This window comes from Corythoichthys intestinalis, chromosome 1, assembly GCF_030265065.1.
Source record: "Corythoichthys intestinalis isolate RoL2023-P3 chromosome 1, ASM3026506v1, whole genome shotgun sequence".
In the NCBI taxonomy this organism is placed as follows: Eukaryota; Metazoa; Chordata; class Actinopteri; order Syngnathiformes; family Syngnathidae; genus Corythoichthys; species Corythoichthys intestinalis.
This window is the reverse complement of record NC_080395.1, coordinates 7,314,244-7,336,655: the sequence shown is the minus strand read 5'-3', so window position 1 is coordinate 7,336,655 and position 22,412 is coordinate 7,314,244. Positions and strand designations below refer to the sequence as shown.

At 39.9% G+C, this 22,412-nt stretch overlaps 2 protein-coding genes across 11 annotated transcripts in view; both read right to left on the bottom strand.

Moving 5' to 3' along the window:
- The window catches only part of LOC130923483 (gastrula zinc finger protein XlCGF57.1-like), a 38,449-nt gene extending 34,773 nt beyond the window's left edge, over nucleotides 1-3,676 (bottom strand). For all 5 annotated transcript variants that reach the window (XM_057849245.1, XM_057849266.1, XM_057849226.1 and 2 more), the window contains exons 1-2: nucleotides 3,592-3,676; nucleotides 3,216-3,311 (exon numbers count right to left, since the gene is read on the bottom strand). In XM_057849245.1, coding sequence (XP_057705228.1) covers nucleotides 3,216-3,221 — 6 coding nt within the window. In that variant the 5' untranslated portion in view covers nucleotides 3,222-3,311; nucleotides 3,592-3,676. The remainder of the gene's footprint in view (nucleotides 1-3,215; nucleotides 3,312-3,591) is intronic.
- Nucleotides 3,677-11,746: 8,070 nt separating this feature from the next.
- The window catches only part of LOC130926917 (gastrula zinc finger protein XlCGF57.1-like), a 28,983-nt gene continuing 18,317 nt past the window's right edge, over nucleotides 11,747-22,412 (bottom strand). For 4 of the 6 annotated variants that reach the window (XM_057852249.1, XM_057852256.1, XM_057852244.1 and 1 more), the window contains one exon: nucleotides 11,747-14,687. In XM_057852249.1, the coding sequence (XP_057708232.1) occupies nucleotides 13,258-14,687 (1,430 nt within the window). In that variant the 3' untranslated portion in view covers nucleotides 11,747-13,257. Of the gene's footprint in view, nucleotides 14,688-20,601; nucleotides 20,822-22,412 lie in introns of those variants that run through there. The other 2 variants (XM_057852274.1, XM_057852281.1) reach the window with 2 other exon arrangements.

Sequence of the window (22,412 nt, the reverse complement as noted above, 5' to 3'; positions counted from 1 at the left end):
TACTTTTATTTTCTCATGTCCAAGATAAAGCATTCTCATTCTCAAAACTTTTTATTTAAAATACTCCTAAATCGGCAAAATCTTGACTTGAGTATCTTTAAAGGATGAAACAGTTTTAAAATGTTCACATGTCGAAAGTAGACAGAACGGAACTTATGCAAAAACAGGAGCAACTTGATCAACTTTAACGGTTGATTCACAACATTAAATGACCTCCAAACATAGCAAAGGTTACTATGTTGTTGTTGTTTTTTTTGTTTTGTGTTTTATGGAAAAAAAAAAAAAAAAAAAAACATGGAAGGTGTCACCAGTTACTTTGCCAAGTAACTTTTTTACTACTGTGTCTATTTCAGTCGTTAGTCACTACACTAGCCAAAGAGCTAAGAGGCATTTTAACAGTCGAAAATGTTTACATTTTAAGTGTTTATTTCATTTTTTAAAAGCAAAATAAAGGCAGTAAAAAAAAAAAAAAAAAAAAAATGCAAAACGCAAACCGAAACCGAACCGTGATCCCAAATCAGAGCTTCAAACCGAACCCTGGGCTAACTGAACCGTTGCACCCCTAATATATACTAGTCCTTCTCAAAAAATTAGCATATTGTGATAAAGTTCATTATTTTCTGTAATGTACTGATAAAACATTAGACTTTCATATACAGTGCCCTCCATAATTATTGGCACCCCTGGTTAAGATGTGTTTTTTAGCTTCAAATATATATTTTTTATTGTTCAAATAAAATGGGACCTTAATGGAAAAAAAAAAAGAGAAATATCCAACCTTCAATACAAGTGCATTTATTTAGTGGGGAAAAAATCCCACATAAATAATTATTTGACATCAAATAATGTGTGTCACAATTATTAGCACCCCTGGTGTTAATACTTTGTACAACCCCATTTTTCCAACAAAACAAGGTCTGGGGACTATTTGAATAAACAAAAAATTATTAGAAGCTAAAAAACTCCTCTTAACCAGGGGTGCCAATAATTATGGAGGGCACTGTATTTTAGATTCATTCCACACAACTGAAGTAGTTCAAATCCTTTATTGTTTTAATATTGATGATTTTGGCACAAAAGTCAAGGAAAAAACAAAAATCCCCATCTCAAAAAATTTGCATACTGTATTTCATCCGACCAATACAAAAAAAGTGTTAAAAAAAAAAAAAAAAAAAAAAAAAAGTCAACTTTCAATTAATTGTATCAGCTATGCACTCAATACTTGGTCGAGAATCCTATTGCAGAAATGACTGCTTCAATGAGGCGTGGCATGGAGGCAATCAGCCTGTGGCACTGCTTAGGTGTTATGGAGGCCCAGGATGCTTCGATAGTGGCCTTAAGCTCATCCACAGTGTTGGGTCTGGTGTCTCTCAACTTCTTCTTCACAATATCCCACAGATTCTCTATGGGGTTCATGTCAGGAGAGTTGGCAGGCCAATTGAGCACAGCAATGCCATGGTCCATAAACCATTTACCAGTGGTTATGGCACTGTGAGCAGGTGCCAGGTCGTGCTGAAAAATGAAATCTTCATCTCCATAAAGCTTTTCAGCAGATGGAAGCATGAAGTGCTACAAAATCTCCTGATAGATAGCTGCATTGACCCTGCCCTTGATAAAACACAGTGGACCAACACCAGCAGCTGACATGGCACCCCAGACCATCACTGACTGTGGGTACTTGACCCTGGACTTCAGGCATTTTGGCGTTTCCTTCTCCCCAGTCTTCCACCAAACTCTGGTACCTTGATTTCCGAATGACATGCAAAATTTACTTTCATCTGGAAAAAGTACTTTGGACCACTGAGCAACAGTCCAGTGCTGCTTCTCTGTAGCCCAGGTTAGGCGCTTCTGCCGCTGTTTCAGGTTCAAAAGTGGCTTGACCTGGGGAATGCGGCAACTGTAGCCCATTTCCAGCACAAACCTGTGCACGGTGGCTCTGGATGTTTCTACTCCAGACTCGGTCCACTGTTTCTGCAGGTCCCCCAAGGTCAGGAATTGGCCCTTCTCCGCTATCTTTCTCAGGGTGCGGTCACCTCTTCTGGTTGTGCAGCGTTTCCCGCCACACTTTTTCCTTCCCACTGAGGTGCCTTGATACAGCACTCTGGGAACTGCGTATTCGTTCAGAAATTTCTTTCTGTGTCTTTCTGTGCCTCTTGCTTGGAGGTGTCAATGATGGTCTTCTGGACAGGAGTCAGGTCTGCAGTCTTGCCCATGACTGCGGTTTTGAGTAATGAACCAGGCTGGGAGTTTTCAAAGCCTCAGGAATCTTTCGCTGGGATTTTGAGTTAATTCGTTGATTCAGATGATTAGGTTAGTAGCTTCTTTAGAGTACCTTTTCATGATATGCTAATTTTTTGAGGCAGGGATTTTTGGTTTCTCTGTTTTTTCTTGACTTTTTACCAAATAAATATTAAAACAATAAAAAGGTTGAACTACTTCAGTTGTGTGTAATCTAAAATATATGAAATTCTAATGTTTATCAGTACATTACAGAAAGTAATGAACTTTATCACAATACTGTATGCTCAATTTTTTGAGAAGGATTAGTATATGGTTGGAAGTGGAATACTTTCATCAAGGATGTGATTTAACCTAAGGAAATTCCTAAAAGATCGTATGATTGTTCTCATCACTTTCTAAAAAAAAAAAGTGAACTGCCAGCCGTAAAAACTGGATTTGAGGACAAAACACATTGGAATCTGATATGCAATTTCATTGTACAACTGTATAATGACAATAGAGGGCTGGGCTATTCTTCTTCTATTTGCCTACAGTCTGAGCCCAACCTAAGAACCGTTCAGCTTGAAATAAAGTAAATATACTTTATTACTAACACCTATTTTTCATCAACTCTTACACTGCCAATAATAATAGAATTGTTAAGTCATTGGTTGCCATCGACGGTCATAGACGTGTATTCCGTTTGAAGTGGGAGGGATGGTAGCGAATGAACGAAACTGCCACCTTCCCAGTTCAAATGGATGGGACGTCTACTAGTGATGAACTCATTGAAATTGACAGCAGAAGGACGAAAATAACTTTTTCTGTAGTATATCCTGAAATTATTTCCTGACCCATGTATCGCTAACTGTATTATGGTGAACTTTGTATGGCAAGTCAGATATAGGAATTTTGCCCTACGATCGCAATCACTGATCACATAAAAGAAGTCTGATATTGCATAAAAAGTAACAAAACTGATGTATAGATCTTACCCTCATTTTGTTTTTGAGTTGCTCGTCGTAACCAGAATTCCTCTCCTCGTCTTCCACGTCTCTATTCTTTAGCTTGGCGTTTTTGATTGCGTTGCCCTTTAAAACAAGTCGAAAAGCGTTTCATAAAATTAAATTTAATCATTCTAATGTTAACCGAGCGACCACTCCTAAAACAAAAATTTCAAGTGGCATTAAACTAAAGCAATCGAAATGCGATTCTATTCTATTCACATGTCCAGGCTAGCAAGCTAAACTAAGCTAAGCTAAGCAAAACGAAGTTACGTTAGCCTGGAAAGCATCAACATATAGCCAAACGACTTCCATTAACTTTAAGATGGGACGTTTTAGTTCACCAAATTTTTGCTTCGGTACTTACTCGATAAGGATACTTTAAAGGAACTCATTTGCTTTGAAGAAGGTACCGCGAAAGAACAGCAAGTCCCGGATAGGCCAAGAGAAAGTGCTTCCGGAGCAGTGGTTCACTGAAAATATTGACTAATCCGAGTAGAGATTTGTGGACGTCGCCCTCTAGCGGTAGCCGTCCTTGCTGGAGTATTCACTGACCTCAGTAGCAGGCTGGCAGCCCAGCATCAATCAAAGATTTCTGCAAAGAAACTTGAAGCACGTGATGGTAGTCTGCAGAAAATGATTGAATCAAACAAATATGATGTGAAATATGTTAATGAAAAGTGCACCCTGAAAGAACCAGCGTCTAGATTAGGCTACTATTATGAAGGCCAGATGGCAATGCATTGTGCTAACAAAACAAATGGTAAATTCCTTGTATGGATCTCAAATGAACAGGTTATCATACATGTGCCACAAAATGCGTACCGCACGCAACATGTCACTTTTGCTCATTAATATTCATGACGTTAGCAATTGTTGCTTGGCGGGTCAAGCTTGCTTTAAAAAATAAAAGCCACCGGGAAATCTGATTTTTTAAATTTAAGATTGATATTTTATTATGTACCAAGTAAGGAAAGGTTGAGGGATAAAAAAAAACAAAGGAGCTGGATGGGACTGCTAAAGGCAGTGGATCCCTCATCAGCTTGGTGAAGAGCACAATAGGTAAGAATAACACAGTTTGCAAGGATATTCAGGTATAAAATCCAACAATTATAAACACAATTACAATGTTATTGTTCTATAACATTTCATGTACAGTGATACCTCAGCTCACGAACATAATTGGTTCCCAGAAAGTGTGTGTGAGGCGAAAAGTTCGTCTTCCGAACATTTATTTCCCATAAGAAACCATTAAAATGAGAATAATCCGTTCCCAGGTCCCCATAAAACATAATTTTCTACTAAATAAGCCTTAAAACTACACAAAAATATACCTTATTTTATGTATAATAAATGTGCTATTGTATTATAATTAAAGAAATAAACTGCACTGTATAATAAAGTCGTTTTATTTACCTTTGTGATGGTAGTTGATGGCTTGATGGAATGGAGTGGGAGGAGGAGGGAGGGAGGGAGTTACTGTTTGGAAGGAGAGTGTTACCGGCAAAGTGCGCAGTTAGCGTAGACTCTACTGCTGTGCCCCCCACATGCTTTTGGTTGTTAATAAAAGTGCCCACAAAAAGCCATCCGACGCCTCTGGGTGTTTGTATGCACGCCGCCACCTTTCTGGAGAGGAAATCGGGCGAACCGAAGACAACCGACGACAACGAGCCAACGTGACTCGCCGAACACCGGTCCACTTCTCACGACGGTGGGAAGCTGAAAGCACCGCCAATTACCAGTCGAGGGCGAATTGGTAACACGAGTCACCTTCCAAAAGGACTGTAGGTAACTCTTTTTCGGTCCCATAATAGCAAAAGTACACTCAATATGGTCCAAAATGTCTACCAAACACAAACCACGTCCGCACTCAACGAAAGGGAGGGGACGAACTGGGACGCCGTGGGCGTGCGTCAGCTTCTCGTGGCGCTGTTCGACCGCGTGGTTTCGTTCGTCCACCGAAAACTAGTTCGTCAGCAGAGACTATATGCTCGCGAATTTAATGTTCTTGAGGCGAAAAGTTCGTGAGCTTAAGCATTCGTGAGCTGAGGTATCACTGTAATTACTTTATGAATTATTAGGTGCTAGAGGTGTCAAATATGGATAATAATGAAATCATAGTTTTGGAAAATACTGTTGATAGTGTCTCAGTGAACATCTGATGTGGTTTGTTCTCAGACGAACAAAAAGTTGAGGAAGCAAGTTTTGATACAATTCAATTCAATTTTATTTGTATAGCCCTGGATCACAACAACGTTGTCTCAAAGGGCTTTGCAGAGGCAATATGATACACAATCAGAGACAGCAAATGAAGCAACAAAGATGAATAAATAAAGTTCAAGTCCTGGGTATCCCCCATCCTTAGACCCTCCATGTCGGCAAGGAAAAACTCCAAGCAGAGTTTGAAGAGGTTGAAGGAATAGGCAAAGACTGAGTCACAGCCGGAAAGTGTTGATGACAGTGTTGATTTCTATTCGCAATTCACCCCTCCCAATTAAAGTCTTTCACAATCACAACCAATTATGCTGTAAAGCCGATTAAAGTTGAAGTTATGTTGTTGTAAGGTCGATTAAATTCTTATTCATGAGCCCCTTTTGATCTATGAGCACCTGCCCCTCCATCGGCATCTGCACGGCCCTGGCCCTCAAAATAATGTATGAGCCATGGCAAACCCGGCGTCTTCAATATAATCCATTTGACACATACAAACATGTGCGCGTACGCTCACACCGTACCTGTTAACTTGTTAGGCATCGCGGGGGTATGGGGTGCACACGAGGCTGCCGCTACAACATTGTGATGCCATTCTGTTAAACTTTTCCACAAGTATTCATCCTCCATTTGCATGCTGAACTGTCAAAACAGAGCGCTCCGTTACTTCCTGCATTTATGACGTTGCGGGCGGGACGTCAGCGTGTGACGTCACCGTATGGGGTGGGTTTTTAGCCCACATAAATTTATTTTTCTTTCCAAATGTTATTTTGGTGCAGTAGTACCAGAAGATAACTGGGCTTCTGAGAGTTAATTGGTTTAAGGGGAGGGGCCAGGAGAAATATAAAGAGGGACCTACAGTGGGGCAAATAAGTATTTAGTCAACCACTAATTGTGCCAGTTCTCCCACTTGAAAATATTATAATATATATTAGAGAGGCCTGTAATTGTCAACATGGGTAAACCTCAACCATGAGAGACAGAATGTGGGAAAAAAAAACAGAATATCACATTGTTTGATTTTTAAAGCATTGATTTGCAAATCATGGTGGAAAATGAGTATTTGGCCAATACCAAAAGTTCATCTCAATACTTTGTTATGTACCCTTTGCTGGCAATAACGGAGAACAAACGTTTTCTGTAACTTTTCACAAGCTTTTCACACACTGTTGCTGGTATTTTGTCCCATTCCTCCATGCAGATCTCCTCTAAAGCAGTGATGTTTTGGGGCGGTCGTTGGGCAACATGGACTTTCAACTCCCTCCTCACCCCAGGCCATAACACATTCTCCCAGTCCTCTTCTGGGTCATCCAAATGCTCTCTAGCGAACCGCAGACGGGCCTGCACGTGTACTTTCTTCAGCAGGGGGACACGTCTGGCAGTGCAGGATTTGAGTCCCTGGCGGCCCATTGTGTTACTGATAGTAGCCTTTGTTACTGTAGTCCCAGCTCTCTTTAGGTCATTCACTAGGTCCCCCCGTGTGGTTCTGGGATTTTTGCTCACCGTTCTTGTTATCATTTTGATGCCACGGGGTGAGATCTTGCATGGAGCCCCAGATCGAGGGAGATTACCAGTGGTCTTGTATGTCTTCCACTTTCTAATAATTGCTCCCACAGTTGATTTCTTTGAATCTGCAATAGGTAAAATGCTTGGTGCAGTCTTCCCAGCCTGGTGCAGGTCTACAATTTTGTCTCTGGTGTCCTTCGACAGCTCTTTGGTCTTGGCCATAGTGGAGCTTGGAATGTGACTGACTGAGCTTGTGGACAGGTGTCTTACATCGATAATGAGTTAAAACAGGTGCCATTAATACAGGTAACGAGTGGAGCCTCGTTAGACCTCGTTAGAAGTTAGACCTCTTTGACAGCCAGAAATCTTGCTTGTTTGTAGGTGACCAAATACTTATTTCCATTCTAATTTGGAAAAAAATTCTTTAAAAATCAAACAATGTGATTTTCTGTTCCCCCCCCCCCCCCCCCACATGCTGTCTTTCATGGTAGAGGTTTAACCAGTTTGACAATAACAGGCCCCTCTAATCTTTTCAAGTAGGAGATCTTGAGAGCATTTGGATGATCCAGAAGAGGACTGGGAGAATGTGTTACGGCCTGGGGTGAGGAGGGAGTTGAAAGTCCGTGTTGCCCAATGACAGCCCCAAAACATCACTGCTCTACAGGAGATCTGCATGGAGGAATGGGTCAAAATACCAGCAACAGCGTGTGAAAAAATTGTGAAGAGTTACAGAAAATGTTTGGCCTCCGTTATTGTCAACAAAGGGTACATAAAGTATTGAGATGAACTTTTGGTATTGACCAAATATTTATTTTCCACCATGATTTGCAAATAAATTCTTTAAAAATCAAACAATGTGATCTTCTGGGGGGTTTTTTCTCCACATTCTGTCTGTCATGGTTGAGGTTTACCCATGTTGACAATTACAGGCCTCTCTAATATTTTCATGTGGGAGAACTTGCACGATTAGTGGTTGACTAAATACTTATTTATCCCACTGTACCTTGCCTACCTCAGTCATTTGGACACACTGCCGGTCTAGTTGTTGGGAACGTCATTATTAAAAGCCCTTAAACTGTCATTCTGCTTCGGTTGCTATTCATTGTGAGCAAGAGCCCCGCCACACAGGCTAAAGTAGGTTGTCTTTTTTTGCCCATTAGTGTAGCAATGCTAATATTTACAGTGTTTAATATAGATGTTTCCTCATTTTGTATGTCTGAACTGTAATTCTACGGCGTATTGATGACCAATAAACGTCTGTGAAAGGAACTGGAGTCTCATATGTCATCTGCACGCACGCACAAATGTATGTATGCATGCATGCACGCGGTAATAAGACACAGCGGTGAAAACTACTGCCCTCATTTTTATTTACCTTGCGATAAATTGACTCATTGCATATTGCGACAGGCTGAGCAACTTCAATAAAACATGTCATTAGTTAGATGGACTTACGACCGCACCCCACCTAAAAATTTTCTCCTCCTGGATCTACACAAGTCCAGTAGGTCACCACTTTTTGACTTCAAAACGGCAAGTTTCGCCGAAAGGTGAGATTTTAATGCTTGTACAGTCCTGTGGTCTACATGCTCGTCTGTCGCACGATTCAAATCCCACTGTAGACCTTCATTGAATTGCATTTGCTGCTCGTTTTGTGTAATACCAACAGTGCTGTCCTGCTCAACACTTTTCAGGTTGGGTTCAAATTGGAAGGGCAAATATATAATATAAAAATTAGTGGTGGGACTCGATTAAAATTTTTAATCGAGTTAATTACAGGGTCTGTAATTAATTAATCGAAATTAATCGCATTCTAATTGAAAACCATATATTGACAAAACAAATCGTGTTCTCAATAAAAAAGCCTTTTTCAGCTTAACAACAAATTTATTACTGTTAATATGTAATGTCATCAGCATACAATTGGTCAAAGTGCTAATACAGCTATTCAGGTTTAAAGTGTTTCAGGCACCCGGATTATTTATGTTCTTTGAAAACATTTTTCTTTAGATAGTTACTGTTTTTTTACTGTATACATAACTACTTTTCAGTAGTTACAAGATAAAACTATGAGGCATAAAATATTGCCAAATATTTTCTTTCAAATAGTGAAATGTAAACACTGATAATTAAACTGCAAGAAAATAACAATGTGCAACACTTCAACATTAAGTTATTCAACAATCCGTACCAATTGTTGTGACTTTTCGTTCAATCTCCCAGGACTCAGCTACCGAAAAAAAACTGGTCTGCACAGTTTACTGTTTAGCGTCTGTCGTTGGCTTTTTGCACAGTCAGGACGAAAGACGCCAAATGCCATTCATTGTTGACGACTTGTATTGTATGTGCGGTCACTCCGAGATAGTTAGAATTGCTCAAGAAAGTCCAGTGGTCCCGTGTCAAACCAACATACTCGACAGACTTCAATCGGTCTTCTTTGGTCTACTTTTCGTCATCGAATAGCAGCTTGCACAAGCGCCGGCCGAGGCAGCCCGCCGGGTGCAACCGTGACTGCCAAGCCGACCGCGCCGGGACCCTCGCCGCCGCCGCGCCCTGGTTAAAGGGCGGGCGGGAAGAGGGGGACGAGGAAGGCGCGCGGCCGCGTCGGCAGCTTGCACAAAACAATGCTCTTGTCCATTGTCCCATCAGGATGCGTTTTATAGGGGAAAACTAGCCCCTAACTGTCCAAATAAAATGTCGCCTACCATCACTGCTGCTGTTAGCGTTTGTTTGTGTGCGTCAGATTTACCGGCGTACCAGAAACACATGATTAGGAAGGTTCCGCATGCGGACAAATGGAACTGAAACAATTAATTGCGTTAAAATTTTTAACGCGTTAAAAGCTTTATAATTAATTAATCGAAATTAATGCGTTAAAGTCCCAGCCTTAATAAAAATATAATAACTAGAGCTGAGAATCTTTGGGCACCAAACGATTGGATTACGATTTAAAAAAATTTTTTTTTTAAAACGTTTTGTACATTAGTTCCAAAATTGTTCAAAAATCCTCTCAGGCTAAACCAAACTACTATTTCAGTATCAAGTTAACATATAACAGTAAACAAATATACAAAAATAACAGTAAATAAAAAAACTCCAGTCTGTATCAGCAGCTTTAAACTACATTCAATTAATTTAACGTTGTGAATCAACTCTTACAGTTGTTAAAATTGCTCCCGTTATTCCATAATTTCCCTTCTGTCTTCTTTTGTCAAAGTTTTAAAACTATTTCATCATTTAAAGATAGATAGACAAGATTCTGCCGATTTAGGAGTATTTTAGATAAAAAAGTTAATTAGGTTCACTATAACAGAGCCTTCTCGAGAGGTCTACTGCTTTAAGATGGCGGCTGTTTACTTACGCCGGAAAGTGTCATTTCGCCTCTCTGTTCAATAAAACGATCATTGATGCACCCCCCTCCTTTTTTTTAAATTTAATTTTTCAAGTTTTGTACATCAGTTCCAAAATGTTCAAAAATCCTCTCAGGCTAAACCAAACTACTATTTCAGTATCAAGTTAACATATAACAGTAAACAAATATGCAAAAATAACAGTAAATAAAAAACTCCAGTCCCCATTCTGTATTAATTTAATGTTGTGAATCAACTATTACAGTTGTTAAAATTGCTCCCGTTATTCCATAATTTCCCTTCTGTCTTCTTTTGTCAAAGTTTTAAAACTATTTCATCATTAAAAGATAGATTCAAGACAAGATTCTGCCGATTTAGGAGTATTTTAGATAAAAAAGTTAATTAGGTTCGCTACAACAGAGCCTTCTTGAGAGGTCTACTGCTTTAAGATGGCGGCTGTTTACTTACGCCGGAAAGTGTCATTTCGCCTCTCTGTTCAATAATACAAGTCCTAACACCGACGTCGTCTGTCATTTTGCATCTAGTTCTACATATATATGATATCTACTGTAGCCGTATTGTTGTAGCAACTAGCAACTGGGCGTTGTTTGTAGCGGCTGTCAGCCGCAGTCAGGTATGATTGTTTTTTTTTTTTATCTATCGGCATGAGTTGAACATGATATTTACTCTCGGTCCGTTCCTCATTGTGTCCCAAAGAACGCGCTGACAGTGTTTTACTTCCGCTTTACCTGGTATAATTCAATAATCGGAATTTGGATATTTGTGAATCGTTCTCGAATCTTCCACGGCCGAATCGCAAATAATCTAAGAATCGGAAATTTCGCACGCCACTAATAATAACTCATACAAACACTTAACTTTTAAGAACTACAAGTTGTCCGTGGTTCCCTTTAACCCTTAAGCCTATTTTGGCCGAATTTGCATGCCTTTGATGTTGCCTTTATATTTCAAAGAAAAAACTGTTCACAATGGCCAAGTTGGGTCCCTTTTTTCAGGATACCTTGAACTTCATGTCCAAACTGTTGTTTTCTTCACTGACCAACTTTAAACCACATTTTGGGCCCAAAAAGACAAGAAAATCCCCAAATCTTTTTTCAAAATTTGTAATGTTGAAGTCCCACTGACAACCGAACATGCTCGACCAACCGTTTTGAAGCTTGATAATATTTATTTAACTTGCTAGGATAATCATTCAATAGAAAACAAATAAGATTGAATAGTTTTATGTTTGACAATTCAACACAAACAGCAGCTATGGTCATAGGCGTTTTTGGCCTTTACACATACTATGGTCAAAACATGTTATACACAGTGCAAAATCGTGAGGAAAAAAATTATATATATGTCAGGAAAAATCTCGCCTCTATTAATGTCAGGAATCTCGCCTCCCACCCATTGGGGATTAAATCATCAGGTCAGACATCCTCGAGTATCTACCTTTTAAATGCGCATGGAAGGAAGGAGAGTAAGGCACTTAGGTGATGCGTTACAAACCAAGCTCGTTTATTTTCCAGGCACATTCTCCTTTATAGCAACATGGATACATATTCATGAAACAGATTAAACATTCAAACTTGGCAATGATCTATTGGTTGTATTCAAATCAGGTAAAAGTGAGTTGCCCTCCTCTTCACTCGTCCTGAGTCACATGTCCCCCTCCTCCATGTGGTGTGTGGTGTCAGATAACAATGTTATCTTCCCCTACGCAGTTAAAGCAATTTAAGAAATACCTTTTGTTCAGCGAACGTTTGTTTCTCGTAAAGTTTCCCCAGGGGAGGGTTTTGAGTAGCCAGCCCACCACCCCCTCTTTACTGTGGAATGTGACCTGTGGCAACTTAAGGCACATAAGGCAGTGGAGTGAATACATGGGTTACAATTTAATTAAACCACTAACTAGGATAAATGCAATTCCCTTTTTCTTCCTAACAATATATTATCCAACACACAAAGGATTTGGAGGATATCTCTTTGTGAAGTTAGGTATTGTACCCATCACCTTATCAAAGGTATGTATGTACATGCAATCAAGCTTCTCGAACACACATCTATATAAAAACTGAAAAGATTCATGGTGAAGAAAAAATAATAAACATTGAAAAAAAAGTATTTTCAAAAATATTGACAAGTAGTTCAGTTCAATTCAATTTTTTCAGGCATGCGACCCAATAAATTTTTTTCTTTTTCTTTTGCGCACTCAATTAAGTTTGTTTTTGAACATGTCACTGAGCTGCGTCACATACAACGTCACACAGCCTACTCATCCGCCGTTCGCGTGCTGCTGTCACTTCTACTCGCAGAGATGCCGACTAATCCGAGGAAAACAATGACAAATACAGCTCATCCTATTCCTTGAGTTTATGAAATAATGCATTAGCTTGCGCTAAATTTAGTTTTCGATTCATTCTGCCCGTTTCAAAGTCGCGCGTCAATCCAACCGGCCGTTGCTTGCTTTTCGTGTCTCCTTTCCCTTACTTGGCGCCTTGCTCGTCAATTTATTAAAAATGTTCACATTAGATTCGTCCTTCTTGACATCACAATGGCTCTTGGGATATGTAGTCTTTTGTGCTGCTTTCGGTTTTGAAAAAAGGACAAGAAATAATGGAAATATGGAGATAGACACATGGTCCATGCAGCGTTTTAATGCATATTTATGAGTGCAATAAAACTATAAAACTCAAATGACATTATCTCCCGTTTTACTTGGTCGATTGACTTCAAATAAAAACTGGTGTGGACATCAACTTCCGTACTTTCAAACAAGAGCAACCAGGGGCACGTGGGTGACATAATTACAGCGTTACGAGGCTTCAAAGATGATATGCGGAAACGTGTCGCATCCGACACGAAAGGGTTAAAAGATGGATTTTACAGCACACTGTGCAAGTAAAAGGTTTCTCCTTGGTGTGTGTTCTTGCATAATAAATTCTTTCTTCCAGGTGAACCTTTTACTTAATGTGTTTATGCATGTGTTTTGATAACTTTAGCTTCGAACAAAATCTTTTATCACAAAGAGAGCAGGCGAAAGGCCTCTCTCCAGTGTGTGTCCTCATGTGTGTATTTAAACATCCCTTCCGGGTGAATGTTTTACCACAAAATGTGCAGACAAAAGGCTTTTCCCCTGTGTGTGTCCTCGTGTGTCTTATTAAGTCTTCCTTCGAACCAAATCTTTTATTGCAAAGAGAGCAGACGAAAGGCTTCTCTCCGGTGTGTGTCCTCGTGTGTTGTGTTAACGCATGCTTCGTAACAAATCTTTTATCGCAAAGAGAGCAGACAAAAGGCTTCTCTCCAGTGTGTGTTCTCATGTGTCTTGTTAAGTCTTCCTTCGAACGAAATTTCTTATCGCAAAGAGAGCAGACGAAAGGCTTCTCTCCAGTATGTATCCATGTGTGTCTTGTCAACTGATATTTCGTTGTAAATCTTTTATCACAAACAGAGCAAGCAACAGGCTTGTCTCCGGTGTGTGTTCTTTTGTGTTTCTTTAAAGTTGTCTGCTCGGCGAATCTTTTCCCACAAAACGTGCAGAGAAAAGGCTTCTCTCCAGTGTGTGTTTTCGTGTGTCTTGTTAACGCTTGCTTTGTACAAAATTTTTTATTGCAAAGAGAGCAGACGAAAGGCTCGTCTCCGGTGTGTGATCTTGTGTGTATCTTTAAATTTCTCTTCTCGGGGAATCTTTTACCACAATGTGTACAGACAAAAGGCTTCTCTCCAGTGTGTGCCCTCGTGTGTTTTTTTAACCCTTCCTTCATAGAAAATCTATCACCGCAAAATGTGCAGACAAAAGGCTTCTCTCCAGTGTGTGTCCTAATGTGTTTTGTTAACGCTACTTTCGTAGATAATCTTTTATCGCAAAGAGAGCAGACGAAAGGCTTCTCTCCAGTGTGTGTTCGTGTGTGTGCCTTTAAATTTCCCTTGAGGCTAAATCTTTTACCACAAAATGAGCAGGGAAAAGGTTTCCCACCCGCGCATTTTTTTGTGTCCTTTTTCAGTGATGACTTGTTTAAGGATTTCGAAGCATCAAAGTCAACATCCTCCTCATCGGTGTTATAGTCAGAAGAGTGTGATGTTACGTCGTTTCTGTCCGAGGGTGGCGCTAAGAGGTCGTCCGGTTGCGATCGTCCCTCACCTTTTGTTGTCAGGTGTTGAAACAAGCTACTGCTTGCTTGTTTTATTGTTCTGCTCTCTTCACTTGGACCTTTACCTTCTTCCGTTTTTACACCAACAGTCATTGGAATGTTGGGGATTTCATCCTCCTGTTCTTCTTTAATGCTGGGGGTCTCTGGCTCCGCCTCCTGTTTGATGTACGCCATATCCGACGACTCCTGTTTAACGTGGGGGGGATCGTGCTTCTCCAAGCGAAGATCTTCCACTGTGACGTCTGAGGGAAATAGGATAAAAATTAAAAATCACGCTCTTGGTATGGACCGGCTGATATTCCATTTCCTTATAATTTTTTCAGAAGGAATTTCATGATTTTGGTTTATGTTTTGGCCTCATATTATGATAAGACGGGTTATAGTGGATTGATTAGTAATGGGACGAACACTCATCTCACACTATGTGGATTCTGGGCTGTGAAAGCATATTAACTAGTGAAATACTTTCCATATAAAGAACTGGAAATCAAAAAGTGTTGTTAGTGACGGCGTTATTTTTTTCAGTGGTGAGTAGAGATGTGATCGGACCCGATCGATCTGGACCGATCACGTCATTTTTAAAGTATCGGAATCGGCAAAAAATATCGGACATGCCTTTTTTTATTATATATATTTTTTAGGGCTGTCAAACGATTAAAATTTTTAATCGAGTTAATTACAGCTTAAAAATTAATTAATCGTAATTAATCGCAATTAATCGCAATTCAAACCATCTCTAAAATATGCCATATTTTTCTGTAAATTATATATACTGTAAAATAATTTGTTGGAATGGAAAGATAAGACACAAGATAGATATATACATTCAACATACGGTACATAAGGACTGTAGTGGGCATTTCACTCTACTGTCATTTAAATCTGTCTATGCTGTCCTCACTCCGAAGCGTCTACTTTTTCCAAAGCTAGACAGCTAGTGAACGACGCCTTAATAATCAGACTTCTTCCTTTTTCATCTGATTTATTAATAAAATGGCCTCAAACCACTGTCCTCTTTAGACCGTAGTGAAACTACAAAAAAAAGTACACAAGCATTGCATTAGCAACAACGTTAGCTTAGTACGCTATACAGGTTCACGAAACATAAACAAAAAGCGTCTCATACAAAAAATATAACATTTCGCTTACTAACATAATATGTACATTCTTTACAACAACCATACTTACGGACAAATCTTGTCCAAGGATCATATAAGCACAACATTACAACGTAGACGTCAGCCCGAGACGTCGTGCAGCCATATTGAACTGGCAAGAAAGCAATAAACCATGTTGCAAAGCGACCACAAGAGTTCGCTGTTAGACAGCACAAAAAACCTTGCTGTAAAACTTACCAAAAGGCAGAATGTTGTCTGAGCGGGACATGTGCGTTAATTGCGTCACATATTTTAACGTGATTAATTTAAAAAATTAATTATCGCGTGTTAACGCGATAATTTTGGCAGCCCTAGTATTTTTTAATTAAATAATTTTCTAATTGTATTTAACGTTACAGACATAATATGTTACACTCATCCAGAGTCTTTAGTTTAGGCTTAAGGTAGGGTTAACAAATTTATCCCGATAAAGGCAGTAATTAATTTTTTTTTTTAATGTGTCACGTTTAAATATTTAACGCAATTAATACATGCGCTGCACGACCCACTCACACCGTTTTACCTATATAGAGAGCGAAAAGGCAGCGTAAAATGAGTAGAGCGAATTTTGGCAGCCTTTGGAGCCTTTTTTTAATAGGTTAAATCCTTACAATCCCTCTCCCTATGATTAGAAATATCGTGGGAAGCAATGTGGGGAAGAAAGGTAGTAATTGATCTTTTTCTTAACACCCTAGGTTATTTCCCAACGCAGAGAAGATATATCAATTGGTAGCACTACGCACAGTCATGGTTGCACTTCCCATCATGCATTTGGGCAGAACAGTTAAATGGCTACAGTATCATTTACTGAAAGCTCAACAAATACACTAGATCGCAATATTGAGTCACAATATACAAAGTCACATTTATCCTTTAAGAATTACAAGTCTTTCTATCCGTGGATCCCTCTCAACGAAAGAATGTTAATAATGTAAATGCCATCTTGAGGATTTATTGTCATAATAAACAAATACAGTACTTATGTACTGTATGTCGAATGTATATATTCATCCGAGTTTTATTCATTTTTTTCTTAATGCAATGCCAAAATGTATATGATCGGGAAAAATTTTCGGGAATGATTGGAATTGAATCGGGAGCAAAAAAAAAGCAATCGGATCGGGAAATATCGGGATCAGCAGATACTCAAACTAAAACGATCGGGATCGGCTCGGGAGCAAAAAAACATGATCGTAACAACCCTAGTGGTGAGTAATCTAATTAATTTTTCTCAACTTTGCAACGCCGTTACCGTTACTGAGGATGTAAAGGCATGTGTTACTATGGGTTACTACCAGGGGTTAATTTGTGCAGCATCCTGCCTGAACAAGATCTGGCACCTCTTGATTTTGGCATCCCTGTGTTCCGGAACATATCTGGGCAGATCCGGCACCTCTCGTGTATAGAAAATAAACGGTAAACCTTTTTTTTTAAATGTATAAAATAAAATAATAATATGCAAAAATTCATTTACAGAGCAAGTCCCAAGAATTGTATGTTGTTTATAAAAATTTCACGTCATTTGAAAGAGTCGGAAATTTGTTGATGCACTGAAAAACTGGACCAACAAATCACGCCCCTGGCATTAAAAAACAAACAAACTGTGGCTTCCAGGGAGCAAGCAGTCAGGATCAAACGGTATTTAACATGCCAAAAAGACAGTTGCATTTACTGTCTTTTTTTCAAAAAGAAGGAAGATGGTTCAAAACGAGTCAGAAAAGCAAAAACCAGCGGTGAGTGCAACTGTAGTGATAATGCTAATGTGCAGGACCGATTGCAGGAGGAGGCTAGTGCAGCAGCAGCTAGCCAGGTTCACGGACAGCCTGCCAAGCCGGGTCAGGAGGCTGCTACCGTGGCATTAGCTGGTCAGGTTCAGCGCCACCCGGAGTGGGGGCCAACTACATCGGCAGCAGTCAGCTAGGTGGACCACCAACAGCCGGAGCGACAGGCCAGTATACCCTTTAAGGGAAATTCGGGTTTGGGCTTCACAATTTGTAAGGCAGTGGGAACTTAGGGGCCAGAGAAGACTGGGGGGAATGAAACTCGCAAAAGAATGGGTTTGTGTTATTTATTGTATTCTCAGATTATTTTTTTTTAATGTTTTACATGTTAGACCTGTTGAGAAACTAATTGCTGACTGTGTACTGTAAGTCCCACCTTGAGTTATGTGGGCTATTGCCCGTGCTGTGCAGAGTATAGTCTAAATAATTGTAAATTGTCGTCACAACATTTATACTATGGATATTATCTGAAATTGAGGCGTTTCAGTCCCACAGCATGACATGGGCATTTGCGTGTTGTTTTCAGCACCATTTTCTGCTTATGTTCCGGGACCTGTGCCCATCTCTTCATCCTTGCGCTGTCATGTACTTTGCGTTCCTGCACCTTATGATTTATAAATTAAGCACTGATTACTACTTTGACGCGAGAAAAGTCTGAGAGACACAGAGAGAGAAGAGCGGGAGTGGGAAGGAGGTTGTGACGCCGTTGCAAATGTGATGCTAGGCTAGGAGGCTCAAATAATACTTGAGTGTAGCCAACAGCCTGTAAACTCTGCCCACATGATGCTACGCCATAAATCGCATGTATTCAGAACTAGATGCGAAATGACAGACTCGGCGGTGTTAGTAAACAGCCGCCATCTTAGACAGGGGTGAAAGTGAGCCGGAACGCACCAAATCGGCGTTCTGCCATGAAATACGATGGCGGAACACTGTTCCGGCATACGGTGCTTTGATCCCGAAAATATGACGACAACTGTCAAAACCCAAAGTTTAAAAAAAAAAAAAAAAAAACTGCCACGCTGCCACACATGCATCTCCAATAGAACCCAATCACCAACGTCACACAATCACGTGATCGCTGTATTGTACCGCCATATTGTCCATCATTGTGTGTCCGTATTGTCAATGATCGTAGTTTCTAAAGGTGGATTCACTTGCAAATTTTGGAAGCCCCGCTGCTTTCAGACGCTGTAAACTCATTGGATGAGTTGCACAAAAGCCGTTATTTGGAAAAGCTTCGGTCGATCCAGTTGCCAGATCCATATTTGATGCCCCAAGCGAAGTTTTTACTCCCGTCCGGTCCAGTCCCGTGCGTCAGAGCTCGTCCTGAGACCACAAAATTTCCAATCATACTCCAGTTTATGTCACGATGAGGAGTCGGGTACCCAAAATCGGCACCGGCCCGAATATAAACAGACATTTGGTCAGCTGAGCGTCACGATTGTAAAATGAAACTTGATCGGCGGTTCGACAACGGGCCGGTGTGTGCCGAAAAAAAGCCGCTCCGCGTGAAATGTCCCCCCTGACGGGAGCGCTTATTTATAACGCTTTATTGAAGTGAAAACATCAGATGTTTTCATGGACGCATTACAGTAATGGATTTACACAAAATATTAGTACTGTATTTTAGTAACAAATCGTGGACTGGGCCACATAACCAGGGTCCCCCCAGGATTGATAAATCTAAATTCAAGACTTTTAAGACCTTTTTTAATGCCATTTCAACTGAAAATGAATACTTTTCTCATACCCATTATTTAGATATTGAATCATATTAAAAAAATGAAGCACTGAACATTAAATTCAACCTCAATTACTAAGTGTGTTTGACAAAAGAATACACATTTACTGAAGATACAATTAAAACACATTTAAATATAAGGTCTTTCAGATTTTTTATTTCCCAGGATAAAAACGATTTTACACTATTTTTGTTAAGCAACTTCAGAAATTACATTTTCAATACAACAGGTTTCCCTTTTAAGAGGACCTAGTCAAGGTGGTAGGTGGGTATTTGTCAAGTTGGTCACCTTAACTAGTGATTGTCAAGTTGGTCACCTTAACTGTAAAAGTGCTTGGGAAAATCTTGCAATTGGCAGTGAAAGTCTAAAAAACAGCCACTGAATGGCAGTAGTTCACCATTAATTACCACAAAATAAAAAAGCTACACATGAACATTTCCCTTGGTAATTGTTTTTTTCTCATCACATTACAAGAAGTATACAAAACACGTTAATCCTGTTAGCTATTGAAGACATTTCTTTTAATCAGATAGAGGAAATCCATACTCTTATTTAATCAAGAAAAACATTTAAATATACCAGGAGGTGTTTTACTATCACCTACATTATAATTTGCCTATCACCATGCCATGTTATTCAGATCAACGTTACCCCGCACTCATTCCAATAATAGTGTCAACCGTGTTGTGTATCTGAGGGTGACGGTGGATCTACGACTCCGGTTTATCCATGCTAAGGCTAGTGCACCTGCCAATACCCCATTGAACATGGCTAACTTGAGTTAAAACTACGAAATTCACATTCATTCGAAAGGCAAACCGTGCAGAAATACATTATTGCATCTAACACATTTTAAATGGAAAAATTGGCAACTTACTTTGAAATGATTTGAAATGTCCACTGCCTTCGCGTGACCCATAAACTGCGACCCAAAGTATCTGGATGCGACTTGGTCGTCGATCCAATACCTCACATGCTGGTCCAACTGTTTGGACTTGGTTGTCTTGTTGAGGCTTTCGTCGAACATAACAACTAAGGCATCTGAGCAGTTCCTTACGTTAGCACACAGTACTGTGCGATTGCCTGCTGTTGTGATGTTGATGCGAATGATGCTAACAGCGCGCACGCACGAGGTGCATTATGATTTGTAGTGCAGTGCATCGTAAAAATTCTACGCGTCATCTTCGTTATGGATTAAAAAAAAAAAAAAAAAAAAACGTCGTCACGGATATAATTTAGGTTGCACTGAGATGTTCTTCAAAATTAAAACCACGGTGAAAAAATTCCAGACTTACGACAGCTAATTTAATACTTTTAATACCTTTAATAATGGATAACTAAATTCAATGCTTTTTTAATACTTTTAATACCCTGATAACCATCTTTGAACAGAAATATATTAGTCTACAGGTTTTCACGACCATATCCAAATGACAATCACACAGGTATGACATTTATTAGTTCAAGCAGAGTACAATAATACATATTCACGGTACAGGAAAGTCGTTTCCGTGTGGGTGCTCCCGTCAGGGGGGACATTTCACGCGGGGCGGCTATTTTTCGGCGCAACACCTGTTGTTGCGCTCACCTTCTTGCTGCGCGACCGTGGCGACGAGCTTCGTAGTCTCCGTCTGATGATGTCTGCGATCGTGTTGGCATCACGACGATTGATGTTTTCGCCGCTGTCTAACGGCTGTCGACACAAACGCATCATGGACCGAGATAAACAAACCGTGCTGCTTTCGAGATTTGCCCTTTCAACAATGGGCACACAGCAACTACTAAAATGACCGTTTATATTCTCTGTTACTGCAACCAACCGCCACACATGCCTTCACCATATTGATTAATCAATGTTAACGATTGTCAGGAAGGTTTTTGGGTTCATTTAATAGGCGGTGATTCCTTAGACAAGCAGAAAAACACGCAGTAATAGGAAGAATGTACGTAGCGGTAATATGTAAACACAATGAGCTGACGGACAATATGGCGACACAAGTCAGGGGGGCGGTGTTGTGACGTCACGTGAATGGGGTCTATAGGGGTGATGACGCGGTTGGACTGGACTGCGAGAATAGCTGTGCTAGCTAGTAAGCGAAGCTAGTATGACAACTGGCAGGATTTTGTCACGTTCTGCTGCTTGTCAGATTGTTTTGTGACATAGTTGTAGGATGAGTTCCCAGTGTCTTACTTGCATCCAATTCCAGCTCATCAGCAGTGTCTTTAAATCGATCCTAGGCGGCTTGCAGAGATATTGACTGCTGCCATTTAAGTTTTTATACCACTTCATTGCTAGTGGCATCATTGCCTTGTTTGTTTTCGTTTGTCTGCCTCTCATCGTGGTTTTCCATGTTTTTTTGTGTTTTTTTTTTTAATTTATCCCTACCTCCTGTCACAGACCCTTTTTGTGTCTCCCTTTTTTTTATTCGTGTTTTTTTATGTGTTCAATAAACCGTTTTACGCAATCCCTGTGCTCTTGTTGTCTGCTTGCCGTCTGAAGTGAGCCATGTTATTTAATTCTGAGATCAAGCTAGCTGCACTTTCTTTTCAGTCGAGTTTCCCTTTCAGGTTTTACCGCACAGACAGACAACGCATGTAGTCTGCGATTGCTTAAAAGGGATCCTCTATTTTTAAGACAAGTCATTCTTAAAAGATAAATGTTAGTATGAGTTATAATAATTTGATATTAAACCTCCTCTTAATGTTTTTGTTTTAATAAAATTTGTAAAATTATTTTTTGTGATAGGTCGCCATTCTTGTTACATCGCAGTGCGTGACGTCACTGGTCCCGTTGCCGAAATTCCAGTGTGTCACTCATTAGCTTTCCCAACATGTCGTCAGTTTACCCTTCCTATTTGAACCAGATCTGAAAAGTGAAGAGCAGGACAGCACTGTCGGTCGTTCACAAGATGAGCTTCAGGGAAAAATGTGTGCAGCAAATACCTGATAAGACAAAAGTTGGGCAAAACTGGTGATGCGAGAGAGTGCTGTTGGGAGCGAGAGTGTATGCTGTTTGCAACTCCGGTTTTATTAGTAGATATTCAAGGTAAGCATATTGCGTTTTCAAACTTATCAATTATATAGATTGTTAGCATCCAGAGCTGTCGTGTGCTTTACATACAGTACAAGCCAAAGAGCACACCTTGTGGAATCCATGTCTTGTACATTGTACCCCGTGGTAGCTAGGATACATGTATAAAAGTACCAAACAGGGGAGAAGCTTCCACTTATGCACATTTATTCACAAAAAATAATATTTTCACCTTGACCACTCTTCACTCGGG